The sequence below is a fragment of the Alligator sinensis genome, unplaced genomic scaffold (genome assembly GCF_000455745.1).
Source record: "Alligator sinensis unplaced genomic scaffold, ASM45574v1 scaffold707_1, whole genome shotgun sequence".
In the NCBI taxonomy this organism is placed as follows: Eukaryota; Metazoa; Chordata; order Crocodylia; family Alligatoridae; genus Alligator; species Alligator sinensis.
Genome location: NW_005842065.1, coordinates 720,409 through 744,040, shown reverse-complemented (window position 1 = coordinate 744,040; position 23,632 = coordinate 720,409). Strand labels below are relative to the sequence as shown.

General features: G+C 52.0%; 2 protein-coding genes across 21 annotated transcripts in view; both read right to left on the bottom strand.

Annotated features, from left to right (window-relative positions):
- DNM2 (dynamin 2) overlaps positions 1-17,320 on the bottom strand; it is a 53,166-nt gene extending 35,846 nt beyond the window's left edge. For 16 of the 20 annotated variants that reach the window (XM_025203888.1, XM_025203882.1, XM_025203885.1 and 13 more), the window contains exons 1-2: positions 17,036-17,317; positions 2,644-2,717 (exon numbers count right to left, since the gene is read on the bottom strand). In XM_025203888.1, coding sequence (XP_025059673.1) covers positions 2,644-2,717; positions 17,036-17,196 — 235 coding nt within the window. In that variant the 5' untranslated portion in view covers positions 17,197-17,317. Of the gene's footprint in view, positions 1-2,643; positions 2,718-17,035 lie in introns of all 20 variants that reach the window. The other 4 variants (XR_003093992.1, XR_003093991.1, XR_003093993.1 and 1 more) reach the window with 2 other exon arrangements.
- Positions 17,321-22,369: 5,049 nt separating this feature from the next.
- LOC102372302 (beta-1,3-galactosyltransferase 2-like) lies at positions 22,370-23,497 on the bottom strand. Its single transcript, XM_006023473.1, has one exon. It carries the CDS (start codon positions 23,495-23,497, stop codon positions 22,370-22,372), a length of 1,128 nt encoding a protein of 375 aa, XP_006023535.1.
- Between the last annotated feature and the right edge of the window lie 135 nt (positions 23,498-23,632).

Below are 23,632 nucleotides of genomic sequence, written 5' to 3'. Positions count from 1 at the left end.
ACCCCCCCCACCTCCTCCCCACCTCCCCGGTGCCTGGACAGCTTTCCCCAGCACCAGCAGGCATCTGCTCCACCTCACACACATTCTGGCTGGCAGCCTTGTCACCGGTGTGCTGGCATCTGCTCAGGTAGGGACGGTCTGTCTTCCCCTGCTTGCCTGCTATCTCAGGCTGCAGTGCTGGACTTCCTCACAGCTGAGGCAAGCCTGCATCTGGGCCTGCCTAGGACCTGGGACATTTTGGGGCATGGCAGGGGCACCAGCTGGGCAATCTGAGGCAGATGCTCCATGCTTCGATACTGGATGGGATCAAATCCCAGTCACTGCCATGGCAGCCAGGTGCCAGGCACCCAACCACACTCACCACTGAGAACCTGGGTCACAGACGGAACAGGAAGGGCAGGCTCTGTGCTAAGGAGCCTTTGTTTCATCACCCCCAGAGCCAGGTTCCTGCTCCCTGCCCCACTGCCTCCAATGATAAGACAATGCAAGCCATTTACACACCTCAGAGGTGCCCAGATGGAGCCAGCCAAGCCTCACCTGTGTTTACAGGTCATTTTGGGAGCTGCAAAGCAGGTTCCAATTGCCCTTGGATGAGCCCAACTGCCCTCAGATGGGCCTGGAAAGATCAAGCCAGGAGGGATCTGCTAGCAGTGGCTCTCACCCCATCCACTCCCCTGCTCTTCCCTGTGAGCTGCACCGTGCCCTCCAGAGCCCCTCAGTGGGAGACAGCTTCAAGCAGGGACCCCACAGCTCCTAGCCGAGGGGCAGCAGGAAGAGAGGTGCTGGCTTGGGCCTGAGCAGCTGGTCCAGACAGCTGGACTCCTTCCCCGCTTTGCACCTGCTTCTGCAATTACAGCAGCCTGCCCACAATCCTCTGAACAGGAAGATGCCCAGGGTCATGCCTGAAAGATTCAAGCCATGCATTCACAGGAGCTGCTGGCTGCCAGGCAGGAAAGCAGTCAGAGTTGGGCCAGTCTGACCGGCTCCTTGCTTAGTCAGTTGGAGCAGTCCTGTTCCAATGCCTGCTGAAAACCGAGGGAGCCTCCCCCCACATTCAAACAGGCTCCAAGCCATCCCAACATGTGGTCTTTAAGCAAGACCCTGCACTGACCCTCTCCCCCACCTCCCACCCCCCAGCAGTGTCAGATGCATTGAGACTCCTAACCCAGGCTGCCCACAGATCTCTGGGGATGGAGAGTCCCCAGTGCCTGAAGATGCCACAATCATCATTGGAAACTTGGTGTCACAGATGCACTAGAGCAGTTAAGCAGCAGCTGCAGATGCTTCAAAGATCCTGGCTACCAGTGCTCTCAGATGGTCAGAAGGAACTGGCTACAAGAAGAGCCCTGTGACTTCCCACAGCCCCTTTGCCGACAAATCCCACTTCTACCCCTCTGGTGAAGCTATAGCCAAAGCTGGAAGCAGGCAGCAGCTTGCCAGGAGAGGCTGTGCTGAGCTGGGAATGGGAAGAGAGGCCCATTTCCATCCCTGAGTGAGCAGGCATGAGGCGCACATCATACTCCCTGCCCCCTCATGTCCTCCCACCCTCTCAAGTGACAAGCACCCATCAAGCAAGGCACCTTGTTGCCATCATGACTAACAAATGGAACCACCCAATGTGAGCTTTCCAAGCTCCTCATGCATTTTGGATGCTGCAGTGCTCACCCCTCTTAGATGCCACCCTTCCCCCGCCCAAACACTCACTTCAGTAGCAACAGCACTCCAGGTTGCTGGAATTTTCCAATACAGGAGTGTGCTGGGCTTGCTGCTTGAAGCCACCTCATCTACAAATCAATAGGACTAAGGCCTCAAAAGGCAAGAGCCCCAACCCCTCATTGTTCAGCATGGGGGGTGGGGGAGAGCAAGGGGCAGAGACAAGCCTGTACTAGCAGGTCTACAGTTACCCCCCTCACCCTCCCCACCTCTAAAACCCAGAGGAAGTTCTCAGGACACAGGGGATTTGAACCATTAGGTATCTGATGCCTTGCATCCAGCTATGGCAGGCCAGGCCAGGCCAGGAAACCGGCTGCACAAAACTCCTACATATTTCATTCAAAGGAATGTAACCAGAGCAGTCAACCCAGAATCAGGTGCTGTGGTGGGAGGAAGGGAGGGGGATGGCACTCGGCATCTGCATGCTTGCCATAGCTAGTAGCAATGCCAGGCCTGGTTTCTCGCTTACTTGGGCACACGGGACCAAATTGTGGGAAGATAAGGCTGCAGCCAGGGTAGGTTTCATAGCCAGGCTCTGCATGGCACTGTGTTCCTGTCACAAAGATGGGATCTGCTCCATTTGCCGAGATCAGTAGGATCCTGGAAAGCCCTGCTTAAAGCTTACTGCTGACGGACAGACAATGACCTCCCTGGAGCAGCCTTGTGCTCTGGTGTCCACCCCTCCATCTGCACTGGCAGCTGATCTTCAATGTGAGAGAAGATCAGCCTTCCTTCCCACTCTTCTGCTTTCCAGAGCCGTGGCACAGTTCATAGGCTCCACATATGAATTGCCATTTCCTGGGTCAGACCCCAGGTTCATCTTGTCCAGTCTCCTGTGTCACACGGCAGCAGAGAGCAAGTATCGGAAGGGAGAGTGAACTGGGTCTGACCAGGAACCCAGCCCAGCACAGTGCCACACAAACCACGTACCTGTCTTGGAGAAGATGAGCTGGAGGATGAGAGGCCGTCGGGTAACGATGCCAGAGCCCCGGGGAAGGAAATCTCTGCAAGAAGGGAGAGAAGGGGGTTACTTGGAAGCACAAAGGGGGCCAATGCTCAAGCATGGAGGGTCACACATGTAAGAACCTTGTACTCCATGATGGTCACATCCAGATACTCCTGCTTCAGGACAGATGCTTCATGCCCTGTCTGGCTGAGCAGAAAGAAGCCAGTTAGAGCCATGGTAGGTGGAAGGGACTGTAGCATCACCCTTTCTACAGAGGAACCAGAGGCAAACATCTTATACAAAGGCACACAGGGAGCATGCAGCAGAGGCTAGCACAGGACTCAGATCTCCCTAAGCCTTCACCCCTTGCATCCCTTATTTCAGCCTCCAGCTAGGACTGGTGAAGAAGGAAAAGCCCAGACCCCAAGGGCCAGGGACAAAATGCTCACTGGAGACAGACTCCTCCATGATCACTGAGGTCTTCTAGCACGCATGACATTTGCAGCCCTGATGCACTGGCAATCACTGCTCTGTCTGGACCCCAAAGATGTCATTCCTCCCGAACCCCACCCCTGCCTCTACCTTGGGGCAGCATCTGGGGAGGGCAGGAAGGTCTCAGTTACTGAGTTTAGAAACAACCCTTGGCCAATGAAAGGCTGTTTTGGAAATAAAGCACCCACCCAAGTGGCCTACTTCAAAAGAAAGAGACAATGTGAGGGGACAGAGTTTCTTCCTCTTCAAAGCCACACACAGGCCATTGTTATGAGCCCTTCCCAATAGGACTGGGTTTCCTACAAACCGCAGAGTGAGACAAAGAGCTGGCGCAGCTCCTCATGGCTCCAAGTGACTCATCCCCCCGCCCCACTGGATGCGAATGCAAGTGTGCGGTGCCATTGTGCGAGACCTCTGTGCTGGATTCTTCTGCCCGGAAATGGAACTGTACTGACATCAAGGGGGAAATGGAACTGCACTGACATTCAAGAAGGATTTGGAGAAGCTTAAGAGAGTCCAGAGAAGAGCCACTTGTATGATCAGAGACCCGAAGAGCAAGCCATACAAGGAAAGGCTGACAGATATGGCACTGCTCAGCCTAGAAAAAAAGCGAAGACTTCAGGGGATTTGGTGGCAGTTTATAAATATATCAGGGGCTAGGCAAGCAACTATTCACCAAAGTGGCCAGGGGAAAACCAGGAGCAACAGTCAAACTCCTAGAAGGTTTCAGACTGGATGCAAGGAAAAACTTCTTCATGGTTTGTGTAACTAGACTCTGGAATACTCCCAGAGGGGGTGGTGCAGGCACCTATCCTGGAGATCCTCAAAAGGAGACTGGATGCACACCCTGCTGGGGTTATTTGACCCCAGCAGTCTTTCCTGCCCAGAGCAGAGGGGCTGGAACCGATGATTTCACAAGGTCCCTTCCAGCCCTAAACTTCTGTGAATCTGTGCCACAAGGCTTCAGTGGGGACCATCCACCCTGGTCTGCCATAGTTCTCACTCCAGCAACAGGAACTGGAAAGTGCCGCTGGTCAGAGCAGGAGGGGGAGAGGAGTGTGGGGGACAGAAACGCAGGTTTGCCAAGTGGCTCTTTTCTGTCTGGCACTTGCGATTCCATTCTGTTTAAAACAAGGTGGAGAGAGCGGCCAGCTGGAAGGGACTGGAAGTCTCTTCACACGCTCACTGGGACCAGAGTGATGCAATGGCCAAGGCCGACATCCTAGGTGCTGTATAAAAGAGCTAGAGGCTGCCCCCGATCCCAAGCAGCCTTCAAAACATGACACCTTCACTAAAGGAGTGAATTAACTGATCTCTGCAGTAAAGCGGGCAGGGACACACATGACACTTCATGCTGCTCTAGCTGCTCCCTACCCCCTTTCTGTTACATGCATCAGGACGTTTTTAAGCCTTCCTCAGAGGCACTGGGTTTGGCTGCAGCCCAGAATGGGGATGGTGACTGGGCTGTGCCAATGATCCTGCTGGGACTCAAACCCAGACAGTTTAAAGCAGTAGTTTTCAACCTGTGGTCTGCAGATCCCTGAGAGTCTGCAGACTACGTCCAAGGGGTCTGCCAAAGATGACTACGATTGAAGTGTGTGAATACCCACTTACAATTCAAAGAGGTCCACACCTCCATTTGAAATTTCTGAAGAGGTCCGCAAATGAAAAAAAAGGCTGAAAACTACTGGTCTAGACGGTCTTGCCCCTCTGCTCAGGGGTCAAACCAATGTGGCACTGGGAGTGAGAAAGGAATGTTGCCCCCTGATCAGATTGGTACAGACTGGGGGGGGAAGGGTTTGCCTTCCTCTGTAGCAGGGGGAACAACCTCTACCTGGAATCTCTTAAGTGCACATTACCAACCTTTTACAGCAGGGGGATGTTGGCTGTCATGGTCCCCCTGCTTTCCCTGTGGCAGGGTTGGGTGTGATGTCTGATGTTGCATCAGGGCTGATGGTAGTTTTAGAAAGAGTTTAGATAATGGACTTGCCTGAGGTGGCTTGGACAGGGCTGATCCTGCCTCAGGCAGGGGGATTCACTCAATATGACCTCGGGAGGTCACTTCCAGCCTGGCAGCTCCATGATTCCATGAAGGAAAGCCCCTCCCCCCCCGGTATACAGCTTATATACCTATGGTACTTAGCAACCCATGGGCCAGCACTACAGATGAAAGGGACTTGGGGGTAATGACTGACCACAAGATGAACATAAGCCTTCAATATGATGCTGCAGCTAGTAAAGCAAGCAAAACACTGGCTTGCATCCATAGATGCTTCTCAAGAAAATCCCAGGACATCATTCTCCCATTGTACTCGGCTTTGGTGAGGCCGCAGCTGGAGTACTGTGTCCAGTTTTGGGCTCCGCAATACAAAAAGGATGCGGAGAAGCTTGAGAGAGTGCAGAGGAGAGCCATGTGCATGATCAGAGGTCAGGAAAACAGACCTTATGATGAAAGACAGAGCCATGAGACTCTTCAGCCTGGAAAAGCACAGGCTCAGGGGTGATCTGGTGGCCACCTATAAGTTTATCAGGGGTGCTCACCAGGATCTGGGGGAACTTCTGTTCACCAGAGGGCCCCAATGGATGACAACATCGAACGGTCACAAAGTCCGCCACAACCAATTCAGGCTGGACATAAGGAAGAACTTCTTTACTGTCCGAGCCCCCAAGATTTGACATAGGCTGCCGCCAGAGGTGGTTCAAGCACCCACTTTGAACGCCTTCAAGACACATTTGGATGTTTTTCTTGCCTGGATCCTATGATCACTGCTGACTTCCTGCCCCTGGGGCAGGGGGCTGGACTCAATGTTCCTTCGGGGTCCCTTCCAGCCCGAATGTCCATGAAATCTGTGGGTGCCATCTAGCCTACTGGTCTCCCCATACAGGTCTGAAAATTTAGGAGACAGGGAGTGACAATTAACACTGCCACCAATCTCAAGTTTCTGGATATACAAGGAATCCCAAAGGTCGGATATGGCTCACGGGACAGGGGTTGAACACCACTGGCTTACTGCAACCCAGTCCCCCAGCCACCAAACACTGCAATAGCATCTGCTGAGGGCAGGTAATCATCCTCACTATGGAGGGAAGTCAATGGTAAACTACTATCCCATAGTAATGGTGCATGTCCATGCCCAGAGTGCAAGAGGGATAAAGACACACTGGGAAGGAGTTCCAGTGGGACAGGCAGGGGCACAGAGCTACTGCCATGTTTAGCATGCCCAACACTGCCCAATTTCACCCCTCCCTTGGTTTTTTCCCTAGATAAGATTCGTGCTCAATGCTGCTAGTTAGCAAGTCTGTAAAGCTGGACCTGGTACTTTCACAGACTCGAGTTAGACCAGTGTGCCCTGTCACACTGCTGCAGGCTGAGCGCAAACACCAGTGGAGGCAGCAATAGGCTGGACTAAGTTGACCTGAGCCCCCAAATGTGCACCTCATGCCCGAATCCCGGGCTACCACTGGGATTGACACCCATATCAGTGGAGGCAAGACCAGTCTAGGCCTATGTCTACTGTGGGTGGTTCTAGGCACTCATGGCATAGCAGTGCCTGCTTAGGCCCATTCATGGCTCTGGCAGGCAGGGGGAGTCTGAAGCCAGCACCTTCCCCTGGCCATAACAGGGTCAGGGCGACAGAGTGAGGAATCCATAACGTAAGCATCAGGAACAGTTCTCCCCAGCTGGAGAACACAGGAGCCAGCAGGACAAGGAAGCATTTTAGACAGTGAAACAGACCAACCTAACTTCAGTGAGACTTCCTCTCACCATCCTCCCTGCTCCCACACCGAGTCCCGGTAACACACCATGACTGCAGCTCTCTGGTTCTTGGCTAGATGCACATGATGAGACTCATGTGCAAACATTCCTGAGAGGCCTTACCCCTGCCCCCACCTCAGGGTCATTAAAACCCACTCTTTGTGCCCTGTTGCAAGACAGCACAGTAAGACATGAACGCATCTGGCAGGCCCTGCTCTTAGTCTTGCTGCCCACTTCTCTTACCAGAGGCATCTGGGATCATTGTCTCATCTCTAAATACTGCACACCTATCACACACCCTGACGCTGGAGTCATCAGGGCCTTGTGGCCTACCCGATGCTCCCACCAGTGCCAGTTCCCTCTACAGGCATTTAGCATCTCCACAGCCTGTTCCCAGAGCTGCTATGGGCATCATGGGTTGCAAAGAACAATGCTCAGGGGTACCAGCTCACCTGCCTGGCCCTGCCCTCTGGGGATGCCCTAACCCAGGCTTCTGGCCAGCAAACAGACACCGCTTGAAAGGCCAAGGTGTGCAGGATCAACTCCACTGAAGCCAGCACTCGGGCCCAGTCCAGGTCGTTCACAACAGCCCATAGCAGCAAGAGGCCTTTAGCTGCAGCTCTGTCCCTGCCACAAGCCAGTGGGGTCACTGCCTCAGCACACAGGTTTCAGGGAGGAGGGTCTCATCTCCTGGGAACAACCTATTTCCTCATTTGCCCAGTGTCTTAACACAGATAACAGAGAAAAGCTTTGTAATCTGGGCAGTCCCTTCCACACTTGCTTGGCACTGCAGCTGGACTGCCAACTCCCCATTACAGCCCTCGATGCATACTTTATTCTTTCCAGCTGCAAAGACCTGCAAACACCCAATATGCCAAGCTACATCATTCTGGACAGTGCTGTGCTAGTATGAGCACTGACAGCCTTTGCCTGCTGCATGGGAAGCAATGTAGCCCAGAGTTCCCATCTAACCTCCCGCTGGATTTCACCTAGCTGAACAAGCAGCCAAGAGCTCACTGCTCAGCGGCCATGCAGCAAGGCAGGAACCAGGGGCATGAAAGTGACCCACACACCTTCATTTTACAAGGGCAGAGGAATAAGGCTAGACAGCACAAACCTGTTCCCCAAGAAAGTTTCCAGGTCAGAAAGGAGCACAGCCTAGTCATGCCCTAAGAATGCAGGACAGCTGGCTGCTTTGAGGGGACTCCATGGGACAGAGGACACTGCCACCTCTCCATAAAAATTGCCTCTTGTTTAGTGGCATGAATGCACCTATGCAGGCAGGGGCCACAGGTTGACCTTTGTGAGGCAGAAAAGCCAGGTCTCTTCCAGCAGCACCCACAGCTGCCAAGTGTGGGAGTGACACAACCCAAGGGCGTTGCCATGTTCCGTTGGGGTCAGGCAGGCTTATCTTGCTGGCAGCCCTAATAGGAGGCCTCTTATCCCCAAAGCAATGGAAGCAGAAGAGACACGGGCATGGCCAAGGCCCCTTCTGCTCACAAGAGATCTGCTAGTGTCGAAAGGGCTCTGCCAGTGAATTGAGCAAGGCTGTATCCCAGCCATGGAGGGAGGGGGAAGGGCTGGGGAAGTGGATCCTGGTGCTCCCCTGGCCTCACTGAAACTACACAGGCCTGACGACGGGCTCTCGATCACCGAGCCAGGTGACAAGGGCAGAGGGCTGCATGCTACAACAAGCACCTGCCCTTGAGGTCTCTGATCCCTGGCTTGCAGGAGCCCAACTCCAGATGTGTGCCCTCTCAGGCTCAGGCCTCCTGCACTGGTTTCACATGGCTGTTTGAACCCATAGCGCTGCTTATCTTGGCAGCTCCCTCAAAGCCAAGTCAGCTCCTGCCCTTCCTCCTACAGCCAGATCCTTCCCACACCAAATAGCCCAGATTTCTACTACACACACAGACACACACACTTGCTGCACAGCTTTAAATGAGCCGGCTCACCTCTGTCACCACTTCCTCCCCAAAAGAGATGACATTTCCCTCATCAAATCCTGCCCAGAGGGCCCCAATCCCTGCAAGGTACCATGCACTGTGCATACGGACGGCTTCCACCTGCTATGGGGAGCTAACAGAGGGGCAGGCTGACACAGGGTTGGCCTGTCTAGGCCTTCCACCCAGAGGAGACAGAAGGCAACTCCAGACAAATCCAGAGCTGACTTGGTCAAAGGCTGTCCCTGGTTGCTCAGCTGTATGTGGGCACCTGCTCAGCCAGACCAGGGATGCTGGCTGCATCACCCCCGTCTCATAGCAGTGGGCACACAGGCAGGCAGGTTTTTACCACACCAGCCCAGCAGGCTGCCCCAAAGAGCTCAGGCTTCAGTATGGCTCACATGGCCAGCACAGCCTCTCCTCACCCCTGAATTTGCCCTCCCTGCACTCAACCAGCTCCAGGCTCTATCAGGGACATGCTGCTCAACTAAATGATACTTCTCCAAGCACCTAAGCCCACCGTTGGCTCATTTGATGCCACTCTCCAACTGGCTCCTCTTGCCTTCTGAATTTCCATTGCATCAACTCTGACATAGGTGACTAGGTTTGAACCAGATCTCTGGGCCGGCTTTCAGCAAACTATGTACCAGCAGACAGTAGCCCCCCCCACCCCCCACCTCCTCAAAAGAGCAGCTTCCCAGCAAATAGGGGGGGACTGAAATGTGCTATTGCCTTCTTCCTGGAGGTCTCATTTATTCGTACTATTTGCTTGAGGCTGGAGTGCTGAGTGCAGAGTGTGCGGACAGGTGCTGCCCAGTCCATGTAGTTAGGAAAAATGTGAGACACCAGAAGCCTCCAAAACACAACAGAGAATACAGTGGAACAGGAGCCAGGGCACTGCAGAGTGCTTTGTTCTGAAGTTAAAGCACTGTGAACTGAAAGCAGTGGATTTTAATTCACTGAGGACTAGGGCAGAGGGAAGGAACAAAAGCTCTTTTCCCCTTGACTGATTGCATGTCACGTGCCCACAGTGAAATTATTCAGCTTTGTACTGTACTTTTGCCCCCTCTGCTCTCTTCAAAGCTAGTCACAGCCCCATGTGGCTATTTTACCATGCAGGAGAGCAAAATACAAGGCCTAATGTGGGGAGGGAATGCAGCACTATTCAAGAACCCCGAGGCTGCAGCTTTCCATCAAGGCTGGACACAGGGAAAATGCTGAGAAACCTCAGATCTGCCGCCTTCCCCAAGTTCACAGTTGGTTTTATTTACAACCCCCAACAGCCTTGATAACATGTTACCAACAAGTCACAATGTCCCCATTGACAAGGGAGTTGAGGAACCCAATGTCAAAGGCTGGGCCTCCCAACGGCATGCATCACAATGGCGCCATTGTGTACCCAGCTCCCAGCAAGCCAAGGCCCCACGACAAGTCAATGGGTGAATTTGATGTCAACTGAAACGTCTTTTACGTTTCCTACTTATGAGGATGCTGCAGCAAGGGCTGTGGCGCGCTGGGGTGTGGGGAGAGAGACACAGAGCCTTTAGCACATCTGCACTGACATGACAAGGGCTTCACAGAGGGATGAGTCAATAGACTGTTCACAAGGATGTCACCAGGATGAGCTCTCTCCCTTTGCACTTCTCCCTGGGAAAGGCCCTTCAGCTGAGAAGCAAGACAGTAAAGCTTGCCTGCGAAGTCCACAGTGCTTCATGACAGCCCTCACATCTGAAGAGATGCAAAGGGATGCGCTGAAAGTCAAGTAGCTGTTGTCGCCATGAGTAGGCTGAAGCTCAATGTCTCATGCAGAGAGGACCCCAGGGCTTGTCTGACCAGGACCCCTGCTCCAAACTGCATCCCACCCAACACATAGAAAGCCCACAATAAGCAATGCAACCCACTTCCTTTGCCTCCCCGTTAGCTACCTGCTAAGTCATTTCTGACCAACACGAGCTCATCCTGAGTCTGCGGCTGCATTTACCTCGAGAGCCGGACTCTCAACAAGCTTGTTTAAATTGGATTTGTTTCTGAGCAGGAAGCAGCAGAGACCTGCTGCCATCAGAGCTTGGGAACATCCTGCCACCACGGTGGTGAAGGAAACCTGGAACATCACCTTTGCCAGTGTTGCTCTGGACTGACAGCTTTGTCAAGAGACTCAAGGGTTGTGGTCCTGCCCATTCTCTGCATCTAACCACCTACAGGACAGCTCCAAATGGGACAGGTCTGGGATGGAGCCTATCACCAGAGAACCTCACTCCTCTATCTGGTCCTGCATCTTGCATTTGACAGACTGTTAACATGGCCCTTCCTCTGAGGTCATTTCCATCCACACTCCAATCCCTCTAGTTCATCAGCTCTAATCATAACTAAGTGAGACCCACAGTAAAGGTCAAACCTAATCCTCAAGGGTGATTTCTCAGTATAAATTACTTCTTTTAATAAGCAGAGGTCATCAGCATCTCCAGGCATCATGAAAGACGGAAACTCGCATCAGAGTTGCCATTTACTGGTTCAGAACATAGGTACATCTTGCCCAGTCTCCTGTATCACACAGGGGAAGATAGTGGATGCTGAAAGGGAGCATGAACTGGGTCTGACCAGGTTTTTTTTTCACCCCAATTGTTTGTTTCTCATTTGCAGCCTCCAACATTGAAGGTCTAGGAAGGGATGCAGGAATTCTTGGGGGTGATACCTTTTATTGAACCAACTCAATCACAGTTACCTTAGTACCTGAGGTTTAAGGAAGGGTGCTGTGATACTTAAAAGCCTAGCTATGTCTATCCCAAACAATGCAGTTAGCCCTAATAAAAGATACTGCCCCCCAAAAATCTTGCTTCTTCCACATCTGGGGGAAAAAAAAAAAAAAAAAAAAAAAAAAAATCACAGCTCCAGTTTAGTTTCACCACTACCCTAAATGAAGCAGGACAAAGAGAAATGGTCTCAAGTTGCAGCAAGGAAGTTTAGGTTAGATATTAAGAAAAACTCACCTGAAGAACAGTAAAGCACTAGAGAGCAGGTTACCCAGAGAGGTTGTGGATTCTCCATCCTCAGAGGTTTTTAAGACTTGGCTAGACAAAACCTTGGCTAAGATACAATTGGGGGTGGTCCTGGCTTTGAGCAGGGGGTTGGACTAGATGACCTCTTGAGGGCCCTTCCAACCCTGATTTTCTTTGATTCTGAGATTTGTTAGAAGGAAACTTGATCAAAAGCCAGTTGAAAGTAAGAACTTTTGCCTGTACTACCAGCATCTGAGTCCAGTGGTAACATTAGCTATTACTGCAAAAGACTGGGGGGGGCAAACACTGAAATGGAGACAGAAGGGGTGAGGGGTGGGGTGGAAATATTCTCTACATTCACATTTGACCCTTCAGGCAACTCCAAACAAGCCTGATTAGTATGAAGCCACTGGGTCCAATTCACTGCTTTGTTTTCAGGCAGCCGGGGAACTTTCTGCAAACATTCACAGGGAAGTGACACCCAGAGGCCATTTCCATGAAGGGCTCCTCCTTCCAAAACCTTTTGAGAGTTCATCTGGGTAAGCTGAACTCAAACCCAGCATATGGCACAAGGGAGAGGGTGCTTTGCTGTTCAGATTTCTGGGCAACGCTAAACCTTCTACAGTTCGGCTCCGTGTACTGGAGAAATGCAGTAAGAGCCACACACTGGATCCCTTCCCACAGGGCAGGCAGCTGCAGTCAGAGACCTGAAACTTGGACATGCATGCATACAGCTGTCACCAAAAGCATCATGATGCCCCTTTAAGGATCCCTGGTGCATCCACACCTTGAATCTTATGCCCAGTTCTGGTTGTCACACCTCAAAAATGTGATAGAACTAGAGACAGTCTAGAGAAGGGCAGCAAGGATAATGAGTGGTATGGAGGGGCTTCCCTATGAGGTCAGACTAACAAGGACAGATCTGTTCAGTTTAGAAAAAGAGACACATGAGGGGGCACATGAGAAGGGTTTACAAAATACTAAGTGGTGAAGTGGAAGTCAACCGGGATTTCTTATGGACCATCTCTCACAAAACAAGAACTTGGGGTCAAAACATGAAACTAATAGGTAGCACATGTTTAAAGCCAACACAAGACTGCTCTTTTTCACCCAGTGTGTCACTAAAGTGGGGAACTTGTTGCCACCAGATGTAGTGGAACCTGAGTTTAGCCAAATTAAAAATGGATTGGACACATTCTTGGAGGAAAGGGGCATCGGTAGCTATTGAGCATGGGAGTGAGGGGCACGGCCTCTGGATTGGACCTTCCTGGACCTTAAATTCTTGAGGCTGCAAGTGAGAAAAGAACAGGGTGTGGAAAAAACCCTGGTCAAACCCAGTTCACTCTCCTCAACAGCCACTCTCTGCCCCAGTGTGACACAAGAAACTGGGCAAGGTAGACCTAGTGTGACCCAGGAAATGGCAGGTTTTATGTTTTTATGTACTGCTAGAGCAATAAATGCTGGGCAGAGATAAACCACATGGGTCCCTGCCCTAAATAGCCAACAACTGGAGTAAGCAATTAGCTGCTTCAGGGCCATTCACCCTTCTTTATTGCTACCATGTATGGTGGCTATGAAGGGTGTGGAGAAACTAACTGATTTCCCCTGTTATTTAATTCCCAGACACTTTAGCACCACTATCCTCTTCCTCTTATGATTACTACTGACACACAATAGGAGTTCTTCTTCTGGATGAGGATTGCTGAAACCCATGGAGCGAAGGCAGAATTCAACACGCACATAATTTTCCTCAATTATTAACACAAGGGCATTGCAGGAGAACAAAGTTAGTGCCACAAGATACAAGTGGAAGATTCCAGGTTGCAGAAGAAAAATAAAAATGCATAAATGTAGTCTTATGTAAAATCGTCCTATTCAGATATGCACTGAAGCAATTCTATGGATTTCAGTTAACCCCTTATTAAAATCCTCCTGATGAAGGCTTAAAAGCTTCTGAAACAAAAGCTTTTTAATTACAGTGCTGACTGTGCCCTTTCATTATAATTAGGGGCTGCCAAAATTCCCCACTGCCAGCTATTTTTGAGGGGTAATAACTTGACCATTTTGATTCAGAGTGGAGAAACTTGGCACAGGGTTGCAGCCAGATGCAAGCCTTGTTTTACAAATTAGGTTTCAAGTGGTCTTTAAAAAAAATTAAAAATAGAGGAATAGAAACAGGGCCAGAGGCCAGCCCAGCCTTGCAAACACCACCCTCTTTGCAAGAGTTAGCCCCTAGCACGGGTTAACCCACGTGAGCATCACAGCGCCAACAAGCTGTGTCAGACACTGCATCACACTCCAGGCCCCCAAAGCCCGAACTTGGCTCAGAAAATTTTAAGTAAGAGAAAATGCTTCACTGCAGGAGATGCCAGAGCAGAGGGATCTCAAGCAAGCCTTCTGGCTGCCCCTTTCCTCCCCAAACTGATCCATATGAGATCATGGTGATGAAAAGGTGAAGGAATCCAAGAAGAGGGCTTAATCCAAGTCCAGCAAAAATGGCTTTTTTGGACAGAGGAAGGTATGTGTTCCAGTGAAGGAAAGCAGGAAGCAGCAGGACCAAATTACAGTCATTTTAGCTTGTCAGCAGAGATAACCCTAGGCAGAAACTAGTGCTGAGTTGAGGTGACAGCAAGAGATTAGTATTATAGTTTGTCTCACACAATCTGCATGAGATGTTCCAAAGAGCTGACAAGCCTAATATAGCCATGTGTCTGTCTCACAAGACAAGAGACCCCTGCCGTGTGAGAAATCAGTTTGGTGCATGTCTTTAAGTGTTGCTGCAGAGCCCAATCCTTGACTGACAGCCCCTTCTACACCCATCACCTGTGAACTTAGTATCTAACTGTCCTGAATGTGATAAGGCAAAGAGAGAGAAGCAACAGGTCCCCAGTCACACAGCACTCAGAAGAGCAGGAACAAAAACCAAGACCCCTGTCCACAACCAAACCCACTGTGGGAGCCCCACAGATCACAGCACATGCACTAAGTATGAGCCCTCCACTGCCAGCCTGAACTGGAACATACCTCTGGTAAAGCAAAAAGGCCTTTTTAACCATGTTGTCCCATTCCTCACCCCCAGCCTTTAATAAATCAGGGCGGGGCGGGGGAGGAGGAGGAGCAGACACAACACAGGACTACATCCATTGCATAAACCAGGCCTGACACTACCACAAAACCTTGCGACACAAAGAAGCTGCAACGGGGCTGGCTTGGGCTGCCATGAACAAAGAAGCAAGGGGATGCGTTAGGATCTTGGGGCAAGGTTCCCTTTGCTGAAACTGGTATTTGTTTCTCTGGTGTCACAGATGGCGAGGAAACGGCCATCCTAGATGAGCTGACCGGGAGAATGGGAAACCTCCAAGCATACGTGCTCATGAAGTCAGCAGGGCAGTGCCCTTGTAAGCCCATATCTAAGCAGACGGGCTTCTGGGCCTGACAGGCTGAAGGACCTTGCCATTACCAAGGGCAGGGAGCAGACCTAGGCTACAATGTTTGTAGCCCAGGGGCAGGCTGTGACAGGGACATTAGGTCACCTACCCCCAACGCTACGAGCAATAACAGTTGCAGTGGCTACCACAACACCATTCTCCTTGCCCAAATCATCCTGACCGTTATCATATACCACCTAAATCAACGGTAGGACCCCTATACAGCATGTTTGTACACCACATAAGGCTCCTCCTCCTCAGCTGTCTGGGGTAATTTCTGCAAGGGTAACAATAAGGCAAGGCCAGAAACATTGCTGGAAAAGCCAGTCCAAGCACAACCTGAGTAAGTGAATATGGTCACACTGCTTATCAGCTGGGGCAGCGTTTGAAAAACAGGTTCTTGCTTCTCCAGCCCTCTTATTAGGAGTCGCACCTGGGCCAATAAGCCTCTGCCTTTCTTAGGCCTCACTCACCAGCCCTCCCAGAGGTCCCTGTGCTGGTCACAAATGTCTTCCAGGTAATGATTAAAGGAATCCAGAGCTGAAGCAGATCAACAAGTGAGAAGCTAGTGAGTAACACTTCAGGAGAACTCCAGCTCTCTGGTACAAACACACACAACCTGGGCCACCAACCGACACACACGGCTCAATTAACAAGCAACCTCAGCTATTTTTAGATTGCTGATAACAAACACCAGCCAAACCCATTTGGGTAACAAAGTGTGGAGCTCTGCTCTTTCCCATACCATGGTTTTCCAGTGTGTATCAGTGGCTGGTATCCCCCACTGCCCGAGACAGGGTGTTGCAGAGATCCCAGTTCCCCACAAAAGCAGCAGCAGAGTTTAGTGCCATGCAGATGACTGAAGCCAAGCCTCTACATCGGGCATGAACAGCAGTGCCTGGGGAGACCACAGGGGTAATGCATGAAGGCAGATGTACCAGAGTAACCCTCCCACCCAGCTGCTGACATCCCACATTGCCAGTGCCTTTCATCACAACACCACCTGAATGCTCCAGTGCAGTGACTGGCCCCAATTCTGCCCCAGTTAACTTGAATGTGAAAAGACCTGAACCCACAGCAGCCCCACAGGAAAGACTGCCTTCTGCTGGGATGGTAAATGGCAGTCAGAAGCAGCTCCCCTTACTGTACCACAGGGGAGACACTGGGGAGGAAAGGGGGCTAGGGGCAGCATCAAGAGACTCCCTGGACCCCAAGGGAAATGCCCACAGGTTTGTGAGGGGCATGTACAGCAGGCCTGTGCTGCTGCAGCCAGATCTGGGGTGGGGGAGAACAGAGGCTGCTCTACACCAGCGCCAGCCTGTGCCTCTCCTAAAACCACCACTACACCACTGGCGTTAACTGTCCCACCCCCGGCAAGCGACGAAGGGGCCCAGGATTACCAGCGCCCTTACGCCAAGTACGCAGGGTCCCCAGCGAGAGGGGCGCCGCTAACGCCATCGGCACAAAGCCCCCGGCGGCGCTATTCACAAAGCCGGCCGGACTCCCCGCGGAAGGCAAGGGGTGAAGAAGTTACGCGCTTAGTTTACGGCCACAGGGAGGGATTCCCGGGCCGCGGTACGCCGGGAGCGGCCGCACCGGACGTTCTAGTGGCGCCGACTTACGCCAACAGCGCTGCCGCGCCCCCGGTATTCACCAAGCGAGTTTACGCGAACTCCGGCTCCGCGGCAAAGCTGGAGAAAAGGGGGCAGAGCTACGCCGTTTGCGTATCTCGGCCTGGAGCCCTTCCCCCCGGGACTCACCGGCCGACGAAGTTCTCGAGCACGGAGCTCTTGCCGGCACTCTGGCCGCCCACCACGGCGATCTGCGGCAGGTCGAGGTGGCAGCTCTGCCCGATGGAGCTGAACGCGTCCTGCAGTTTGTTCACCAGGGGGATCAGCTCCTCCATCCCCCGGTTCCCCATGGCGGCGGCGGGGCAAAGGCTCCCGCTTTCCGGGCGGCGGCGGCGGCTTCTCAAACGGCCCCCGGCGGCGGCGTCGGACAAACTTCCCCTCAGACTCTCCTCATCCGGCTCTGGCTACGCCCCCAGCTCTTCGCCCCGCCCCCTCCCTGAAGGTACGCTTTCCACTGGCCAGAAGGGCTGTCACTCTGGACCGGCAGCCAATCGGGAGGCGGAATTCCCTGTCAATCAATAGGAGGGAGCGGGGTTGGGACGCCACGCCTATTCTCCGTACTTTCATTGGTCGCTTGACTTATCACTCCGTTCCTCCAACCAATGGAGGCCCTCGGTGGTTCGGCCTCTCTCCCGCCCCGAAGCTTTATTTTGCTTTCTCATTAGAGGATCTGCCTGTCGGTCATAGCTCGAAAGCGCAAAGCGGGGCACGCCATCACGTCAACCTCTCCTTCGCGCACTTTCATTGGTCTAAGGTTCTGCCACTCGACCACAACACCCAATCACTGGGAGAGGCAGGGCTTTCAAGAAAAAAAGGGGACTGACTTGTCAATCATCGTATTGCATAATCTGATTGGTCCTTTTGTTCCACTTCCCGCTCCTACACCATCCGAGGGTGAGCGCCCTGGGCGGTGAAGCCCATTTTACCATATGTATTCGTGTAGAAGTCACCCCAGTTGATCTCCTCCATTGATCCTTACAGCGCCCATTACCGTATATCTCCCTCTAGAAGCATCATGAAATTATGCTACCACATTTCACCCTGGCAAAGATCATCCTTGGCATGCCCTGTGCTGCTACACCACTATGCTAGGACAATTTTTCCCTATAGAAACATTGTGTCGGGCAACTCTGGCAAACTGCTGCCTTCCATGACCTTACTGTATTCTCTCAGTTATAAGCTCACCGTTTTCCCGAGTAGCAGCCCAACAGTGAGGTATTCATCATCAGATGCTGTCTCATGCAAAACATGAGCATCAGTCTGAGAGAGACCTCAAGGTCTCCCATAGCTCGCCCACTGCTCAGGCCGCAGCCTCCTGTGTGTTACAGCCTGCTTCCAAGGAGGAGGGGAGGGGGGAATGATTTGGAGGGTGACACCCAACAGTAGTCTTCAGCATCGGCCACAATTAATTCCTGGATGTTGCATTGCTAGGCTGCATTCACCTACTGGGTGCAGAGCTGTTTTATTGCCCACTGCCAGCATCTGCTCCCACCTCTCCAATCTTCTGTTGCTGTGTAGTAGCTTTGCGGGGAAGCTGGAATCAGACTGGTTGCTGCTTCATTAACAGAGCTGCAAATATCCAGATGGCCATATGACAACTTCCTTCTGGAGCACATGTATGTTCAGAGCTGGATTACTGAGAAGACTTTGTTAGCCTCATTATCAGCAATGTCACTGTCCTCTGCTGTAGCATATATCGCAGCTTGATTTCTCTCGGGGTTGCTGCAGCAGTGAGGCACAAAATGACTCTGTTTCCCATGGCCCAGGCATCTTTGCCCATCCAGTGAGCATTTCTCTAGCTGGCTTTTCTGCTGCTTCCCATAGTACCAACATTGGACTGCATCCTCTGTAGGCCTGCCTTCATTCTGTCTCCCGGATCCCCTTTAAATTGACCCTGTTCTGCACCAGCAATTGTTCCGAGTCTCTTGTTAAGATAATTTGGCTGCCCTTGAAATTTGGAGGCATTTGTCCAGAATCAGATTGGCGTCTCACATAAAAACATAAGAACTGCCATTTACTGGGTCAGACCATACATTTATTGTGCCCAGTCTCCTGTGTCACACAGCAGCAGAGAGCAGAAGCTGAAAGGAAGAGTTCACTGGGCATAATCAGGGTTTTGCTCCCTTGTAGCCTCCAGCATTTAAGGTCTGGGAAATTCTGAATCAGAGGCTGTGCCCCTCATTCCCATGCTCAATAGCTACTGATGCCCCTTTCCTCCAAGAACATGTCCAATTCCTTCATGAATCTGGCTGAACTCTTTAGTTTCCACTGCATCTGACGGCAACGAGTTCCCCACTTTAATAACACACTAGGTGAAAAAGAACTGCCTTGTGCTCCTTTTAAACTTACTATCTGGTGGTTTCATTTTGTAACCTCTAGTTCTTTCCTGATGAGAGCTAGTCAATAATAAGTCCCTATTGACTTTACCTTCACCATTTAGTTTCTTGTAAATCCTTCTCATGTCCCCCCCCCCAAGCATCTCTTTTCTCAACTGAACAGACCTGGCTTTGTTAGTCTCTCCTCATTGGGAAGCCCCTCCACGCCTCTGCCTTTCTCTAGCTCTTCTGTATCCTTTTGGAGGCATGGGGACCAGAACTGGGCAAGGTACTTAAGGTGTGGACACACCATGGATTTACAAAGGGGCATGAATATACTTTCATAATACTTTCAGCAATCTCTCCCTCATTTTAGGCCCAGATGGCCCACAGATAATTCTGTCTCTAATAAGGGAATCTGTTATGTTTCCAAAATTACATGTGGATGCCAATGTTTTCAGCTCTGTCACATAATTATCTATTCCTCCTTCTGGATCCTGATTCTAGGTTGAAAAAAAAATAGTGTCTTATATATCTTTCCACAGGCTCCTTTTTCTGGGATCACAGGACTCATCCAAAGCCTTCATCGGTTGCTCTAATGTCTTGAGCCTCTTGGAGAAAAACATGTTTGTTGAAAGTTGGTCTCCAGGCACTCCCTTTATCTCAGTAGTAACGGGAAATGTTTTACCTTCATTGTCCCATCCGTACCTGCCATTATCAGCTGTGTATCCATGGTCAATTCTTTCTTCTGCTGTTTCGCAGACTGGAAATCTGACTCCCTCCATGCTGCCTGCTTTTAAATCACATGCTGTGGTTTCAGCCACTGCCCCCCATGTTCCGCGCACAGAGCCCTGTGATAAGAGAGCCTCTGTTTGGGCTGCAGCAACTTGGATCTTTATTTTAAGTCCTGTGGGCTCAGTGTTGCTCTTCTCAAGTGCTTAGACGTGTTGCAAAATTTCCCAAGCACCTGGCATTTCCTGGTGTCACCCTCCAAATCATCATCCCCCCTCCGGTTGACCCCTGCAACTGGTGTTCCAACCTGCAGAGAACCTGCAGGGTTGTTACACAAAGAAGCTACTGGGGGCAGCCACCACCAGGCTGTCTGTGCAGACGGGCCTGATGGTAGCACAAGGTTGACTGCACCTTGCCAATGCAGCTTCTCTCAGTGCCCTGGGCTGCAGGTGTCCCCTGATCCCCTGCTCTCCCCCTCCAGGCCCCTGCAAACCCATGCTATGGTGGGGGGGGGCACAGACCCCCCCGCAAGGATGCTCCCTCTACAGGAGCTATCCTGCATGGCTGTAACAACTCCCACCTCCCCTGCCTTAGATCCTAGCCCCAGATCTTTTCTGCCGTGCATGGGCACAGAGCCCAGCCCTCATACTCCCCCAGGGGCTTGATGCAGGTGAGAGGGGTGGGGGCCCTCGACACCCTGCAGTCCGGAGATGCGGATGATGGGAAGGATGGAAAACTCCCTTGGCCATAAAGGGAGCCCACGCCTAGCACCAGGCTTCTGGCAGGGATGGGGGCTAGAGGGGCATCAGGAGTTATCTTTGCCCCAGCTGAGTCCAAGAGGCTGAAGCCAGGCAGTCCAGTGCAGTGAGGGTGTACACGCATGTGTACATACATGTGCAGGACAGAGGCACTTTTCAAGCAGTTGCAATTCATATCCTTTTATATCCAGGGCTCTAAAACATCCCCCTGCCCTGCAGGATCCAGGATGGACCCACAGTAGCTTACAGGCAGGGCCGGATTAACCCTTTAGAGGGCCCTAGGCAAACAAACTCATTGGCCCCTACTTAATACTGTATATTTATATTACTTTTTTTCACTCAATAATTATAATACGTAAAATAAGCACAACTGGGCCTCCTCTTCAATTAGGGTCCTAGGCATGTCACTAGTTTGCCTATGCATTAATCCGGCCCTCCTTGCAGGAGGCATCTAAAGTGCATGGGAATGTCCAAGCAGGGTCAGGCCTGGGCGTAGTGTTACGTCCAGTAACGTTATTTTGGGCCTTGCACCAGGTGTTAATTCCAAGACTAGAACATGGTTACTCCTTAACCAATAACAAATGTATTAAGCCATTAGCAGTTACAGTTCTATTACTGTAGTTAATCAAAAGCAATACAACATGCCTCACCACCCCAAAATCTAATGAACATGACGTCACTCATTGATCAGGCTGTGAAGTCTTGTCCATGGTCAGAGACTACTGTAGCAGGGCACGCGGCCTGGGGCAAATCAGCCTGTGCAAGGCCCCTTTAACACTAAAAGGGGCGGGGGGCCCCAGAGCGCAGCCCAAGGCAGTTGCCCTGATTCGCACCCCCCACTTCCCTCCCCTCCCCACCCAAAGGACAGTCCTATCTGTGGTTTCCAACTCCTTTGCCTGAGTTTTGAATCTTGGGTCGGTGATTGGACCTTTCAGGAGGAGGCTCAGAGGGCACACTCTCTCACCTCTCTTTATATACTATATAATTTTTAATAAATAAAATTAGCTTAAGCCTTCCTCCTAATGCATTATTAATAATTTTGCTTCTGATTGCCAAATATGGTTACCCTTAACTGGAATTTTCTATTCTGAGGTAATCTTTTCATTCTTAGGTGGGGGTAGGCTTTGCTCTGACTGTTCTTCTTCTGCCCAGGCTGTATTCATTCAATTTAGTTAGCCAACTTCCAGATTAATTTCAAGTCAGGAACAGTATTTTTCTATCTGGTCTTTTTCACCAGGTGCAAGTCTTGACCACAATTCAAGCTAAGCATGCTGCTTAAGCTAAGCACAAAGGTCAAAACCCAGGCCTAAAGCCTTTGGTCCCAACAGTAGCCAGGTCCCAGGCCTGCCTCTCTCCATGGAGGCTGTGGGGAAGGACATGGAGTCAAGGCCTATCCAGTCTGACCTGTCCTGCCCCCTGTCTCCCCTCAGCTCCTTGCCATTAAATGCAGAGATCAGTCTGACCATGCAGCTGCCCTGGGAGAAGCCACAGACACACTTATCCCCGCCTATCTTTATGCTGGGGAAGGGCATGTGCTGTGTGCCCGTTCTGGGCATGGGGGGTATTTGGTGGGGGGCAGTCTGTGTATGTTGGCATAAGCTGCTGGCCAACTCAATTGTGTGGCTCAGTCTGTGCAGAGTCTTGCCCCCCACCTTACCCTAGCTGGGACAGGCTGCAGCAGCCACCTGGAAGTCCTTCCAGACCCTCAGCAGCTCCTCAGGGTCATAGTGGTGGGACAGCACCAGCTTGGCGAAGTGGCAGGGCTCGTACTCCACCTTGTACATGTTGAACAGACCCCAGGAACTGTCGGTCACAGGGATGCCCAGAGCATGTAGGCACAGCCCCACAAACACATCCTCCATGTTCACAGTCTGCAGGGTCTGGGCGACAGCAAACACCTTGACGGCCAGGTCCCCAGAGAGCACGTAACCGGGGCCCCCACAGTAGGGAGGGTAAGTGGTGTTGGGGTACAACTCAGGGGGCACATACCACTTGCTATTCTGCCACCGGATGGGGCCTGTGTTACGGTATATGTAACCTGTGGCGAAGTTCGGCCGGGGTGGGCACTGGGGCCGGAGCACCCGATGCACCAGGTAGCCCACATTGATGAAGACATCGCTGTCGGCCTTGAAGACATAGTGGGCGCTGGGGCAGTACCGTGCCACCCACTCCAGCCCCATCAGCGTCTTCAGCGTCAGGTTGTTGTAGGTATCCAGGAAATCCTGCTGCAGCAAGTCTCCATGGGCCATGCTCTCCTGGGCCAGTGCCTGTCTCAGGGGAGCAGACCATGGGGAAGGCTTCCCCAGCAAAAAGAGGCGCCGTATTGAGACACCCGGCACAGCGCTCTCGTTGCCCCAGGTGCAACGGATAGCATGGCGCCTGGTCACATCCCTCGGCTCTGACACCACAAGCATCACCAGAAAGGGGGCCTCTCCTTTGCATTTGTGGGGCGCGTTGAGGAGGAAGCGGTAGGGGTAGGGGTAAGGCGGCTGCAGTGGGTGCCGGGTGGGTGTGGGTGCCGGTGGGGGTGTGGGTGTGGGTGCTGGTGGGGGTGTGGGGGTGACATTCTGGTTGCCTCTGGTCTCTTCCAGGATGGAAGGATTCCCCGCATCCAACTCCTCCCACTGGAAAGTGATGAGGCTTCGTGGCGCTCCAACAGGTACTGGCAGCCTGAGGGTGCCCAGGGTGGGCACCTGGACCCAGATGAGGAGAAGAAGCAGAAGGGTAAAGGCCAAGAGCAGAAGCAGCCGGGGCAGCAGTGCCTGTGGGAGCTGCAGGAGCTTCATAATGGAGACACTGGCTGGGGCTTCTGGCTTCCTTCCTCTGGAGAAACTTGTCAAGGGCAAGGGCCTCTGGCTTCCTTTCTGACCTAGAGAATGGCAACCCCAGGGGACATTAGACCCAGAAGTAGATGCCCCCAC